This window comes from Phaethon lepturus, unplaced genomic scaffold (genome assembly GCF_000687285.1).
Source record: "Phaethon lepturus isolate BGI_N335 unplaced genomic scaffold, ASM68728v1 scaffold33717, whole genome shotgun sequence".
Classification (NCBI taxonomy): domain Eukaryota; kingdom Metazoa; phylum Chordata; class Aves; order Phaethontiformes; family Phaethontidae; genus Phaethon; species Phaethon lepturus.
In genome coordinates, this window is record NW_010553105.1 from 4,396 (window position 1) to 8,114 (window position 3,719).

Consider the following 3,719-nt stretch of genomic DNA (forward strand, 5'->3'; position numbering starts at 1 on the left):
AGTAGTTACTACAGAGTATGAACTTTCTGGTAGAGTCATTTCAGACATTTACATGAAAAGTAGTTGTAAGCTACCAAATATGCAAAGAGATCAATGTTGAACTCAATTTGAAAAGCATTCAGTGTTTTTACCAATGTCATTGTGCCAATTGACATGTGACCTGATATCCATGCCCCAGTTACAGTTTTAAACAGGATTCAAACGATTCAAAGCATGGACTCCCATACAATGAAGTGTAGTGGTAGAGCAAATTGTGTTAAGTTCTGCATATCCATCCTGCAGAGCTTTGGATAACAACAATAAACTTATCTGCAAGTGATGCAGGCCTCTTCTTCTGTACTCTCTCAACATCTGGAACATATTGCATATATTATGAAAGGGATGCCTATACCATTTGTCTAAAACCTTTAGTAAATTTACTTCCATTTGAAATAGCAGTATCTGATCGATGTAACAGTTTTGTATTTACCACGAATCAGGTTAACACACCATAACAAAGCCAAACTAAAATTCAGTTTAAGCTGCTCAAGTTTCTCCCTCCCTTAAGATGCACAGCAGCTACAGCCCACAAGTCCCTTAATTACCAACAGATTTTCTTCATCATGTCTGGAACCATAGTCATGATTTCTATAAGACAGAAATAAAGTATGTAAAATGCATTGTGTGCTTGGCTATGTAATTTCTGGGAAACAGTTTGATGCATATTGAAAAGCTTTTAATAGTTAAAAAGGGAAGAAAGATTTAACCTTTTTAAAAAAAAACACCACACTATTCCTTAGGTTTGGCAAGGAGACTCCTTGTTTTAGGTCAGAAGCACATAAAATGGCCTAAGTAATGGTCAAGAACAACAACTCAAAAGAACAAACTCCATTCACCTCTCCTTCCCAACCTATAACTACTGGAAAGCCTGCATGTACTCAGTGGGTCGGCCACCTCAAGAGTCCATAGTACTTTCAGCTTAACACAAAGTCTACAGTGGTCTCTAGAGTAGTTTTTAGCATTCTGATATAGCTGAAGTTCTTGTTCAAGGGCTTGAATGCCTAATCACAAACTCCAGTTAAAAACAGTAATACATCCATGCAGACAAGAAGGTTTAAAAGTGTTTACCTTTTCATTGAGAATACTCCAGTTCATACTTACCTCAGCTGACTCTCCAGGATCTTCATGCTCTTGTTTTTCATTTTTTACTGCTTTGGAAGGAGTAAGGATCTTCAAGCTTGCTGGCAAGACTATGTTATCTGTTCCCAGAGCTTTTGCAGCGTTAGCTTTTGCAATTTCCAGGAGTTCTCTCTTGTCTACAAAAGAAAAAAAGCATTATTCTCTTTTGCTTAAATCAACATGTACCTACTCACACAAGCCTAAAAACTGCAAGTTTACTACCACTGCACCCGTGTAAACATCAACTGTGATGAATTTTCATTAGACCTAGGGAGATTTAGCTTCAGTTGAAGTGCAAAGAATGTGCTCTGGACTACTTTTTTTTCTTAATATTATGACCACATAGAGATTTTCTTCCACATTGCCATTATCAGTTATGCTCTATAAAGGAAGTAGACAGCTGAGAAGCTGACTGGCTAAAATAAATACAAACTGTATGTTTTGAGCTTCTCACACAATCTCAAAAAATAAAAAGTACCTTTTTCACTCAAATGGAGAGGTGACCTACTCCGAGATCTTGTTCGTGACCTGCTTCTCCAGCTCCTGTAAGCCTCAGGATATATTGTTCGCCCAAATCCATAATATCTTCGGCCTCTTGAACGTGATCTGCTTCTCGAATAGGACCTTCTATAGTACGATCTTCCTCGAGACCATGACCTACTGCGTGATCTATACCTCAGAGGAGAGCGGTGGTACCTCCTGTAGTGTCTGGCACGGTACCTTCCTCGGTACCTCGTGTACCCACGTGATCTCGACCGGCTTCTGGAATATGAACGAGAGTATCTTCTGTACCTTTGGGAACCATTTCGTCTAGCCCATGACCTTGATCTGGATCTACTCCAACTCCTGGAGGAAACTGAAGACGAACTACTTGAACTAGACTGTGAACTGCAAGAGGATCTGCTAGATGACCTTGTTGATGACCTATCACAACTTCTCTTGGATCTCAAAGATGACTCTCTTTTTTTTGGTGAGCTGAGGGTTAAGTCATCCATGAAGTCCGTCATATCATCAGTTTTCCTAACCACCGTTTTCTCCGTGCAGGTACTTGCAGAAGCCTGTTCCGTTTTCATTGCTGTTCTGTAATACCCAGTCTCTGTTCCTGTTGCGGGTGAGGAGGGGGAAGATAATCATTTATATACATCAAATAATTTATACAGCAACAACAAACACTATGACACACAGGCAAAAAAATTCAAAGATAATTAAACACACCAGCAATTATCATCCAGTTAATCAGCATGCTTTACACCTGACAATTTTAAGTTTCATCATTTCCTTTCCTGTAGTCAGTCTTCTACATGAAATAAAAAAATGTTTCCATTTCAGCCACAAGTAATTCCATGTGGAATTTTGAGGAGAGGTTGGTTTGTGCAGGTTTTAAGTTTAATATCCTTCGCTTGTGAGGTAAAGCAAACCCCTTTTGTAAATGGATACAAGTTAATACCTTTTTCTCCTCTCCAAAGAGAATTTTCAAGATATTTTATCTTCAATCTATTCTAAATGCAGCCTGTTGCATCGACTACACAAAATAACCATTTGCCCTCCAGATCAGTACAAATTGATTAGCTCTCTTCTGCAGTTCTACGGAGGTTAAGTTTTACCATCTTCCTCCCTGTATGACTTTACAAAACCATGTGCACAAAGCTTCACACATCCCAGCAACGCATGTAGCAAGCTGCTATTAAAGACATTCTACATAACTAATGAAAAATACAGGTAAAGATTCACTGGATATGATTTGTAAAGGATGCAACACCTGTTAAGGTTAGATATTAATAATTAAAATGGCTGTCCCTCTAGTGGCAGCCATTTTATATCTACAAAGGTTACTGTATTCTAGGGTGGAACTTATCACCAGTACTTAAACCCTGAGTTACGTCACCACTTCACAGTTTAAAGCAGCTTGCTTTATCATAAAAATTCTATGCAGTGCTCATTGTAAACCAAAGCTACCAAATACGTCATAAGGCCTTACTGAAGTCGATCAGGGGTACGAAGTTCTGCACGAGTTGTAAGCAGCCCTCCCTTTGCTGCTACTAAAGCTGAAGTTTCCCTACTTCACCTCTAAACAAGGGCCAAGGTCACAAGCACTACACGGGGCACAGCTAAGGCGAAGGAACCGATTAATTCGGATCTCAAACACCACCTCCACCTCCCATCGCTAAGCTACCTAAAAATCACGAATTCCAACAAGGTCCGTACTAGCGCATCGCGGGTACTCTCACACAACTGGCCTCCCGCGGGCTCCCCGCGCAGTGGCGGCGCGGAAAGCGCGGTTCCCCACGCGTTAGCGGGCTGAATGCACCGGGACGGCATTTCACGACAGAGGCTGTTTCCGGGCACTTACCGCTGGGAGCCGCCGGACACCCCCGGTGCTGGTTCCCGTGAGACACCAGGGCGCTCCTATAACGAAGCGAAACCGTGAGTAATGTGTGTGTCCCCACCCCACAACGGCAACCCCCAAACGCGTTCAACAGAAGACAAGTAACGGCCTCTCCTCTCCCACCACGTCGAATAAGCGCGTTCTGCGAGCGCGCCGCAGGCCCCGCCAGCGGCTC

At 41.9% G+C, this 3,719-nt stretch overlaps 1 protein-coding gene across 1 annotated transcript in view; it reads right to left on the reverse strand.

Moving 5' to 3' along the window:
- RSRP1 (arginine/serine-rich protein 1) overlaps positions 1-3,557 on the reverse strand; it is a 4,732-nt gene extending 1,175 nt beyond the window's left edge. Inside the window, exons 1-3 of the mRNA XM_010291446.1 lie at positions 3,509-3,557; positions 1,637-2,260; positions 1,141-1,295 (exon numbers count right to left, since the gene is read on the reverse strand). Of these exons, the coding sequence (XP_010289748.1) occupies positions 1,141-1,295; positions 1,637-2,231 (750 nt within the window). The 5' untranslated portion in view covers positions 2,232-2,260; positions 3,509-3,557. The remainder of the gene's footprint in view (positions 1-1,140; positions 1,296-1,636; positions 2,261-3,508) is intronic.
- Positions 3,558-3,719: the final 162 nt, after the last annotated feature.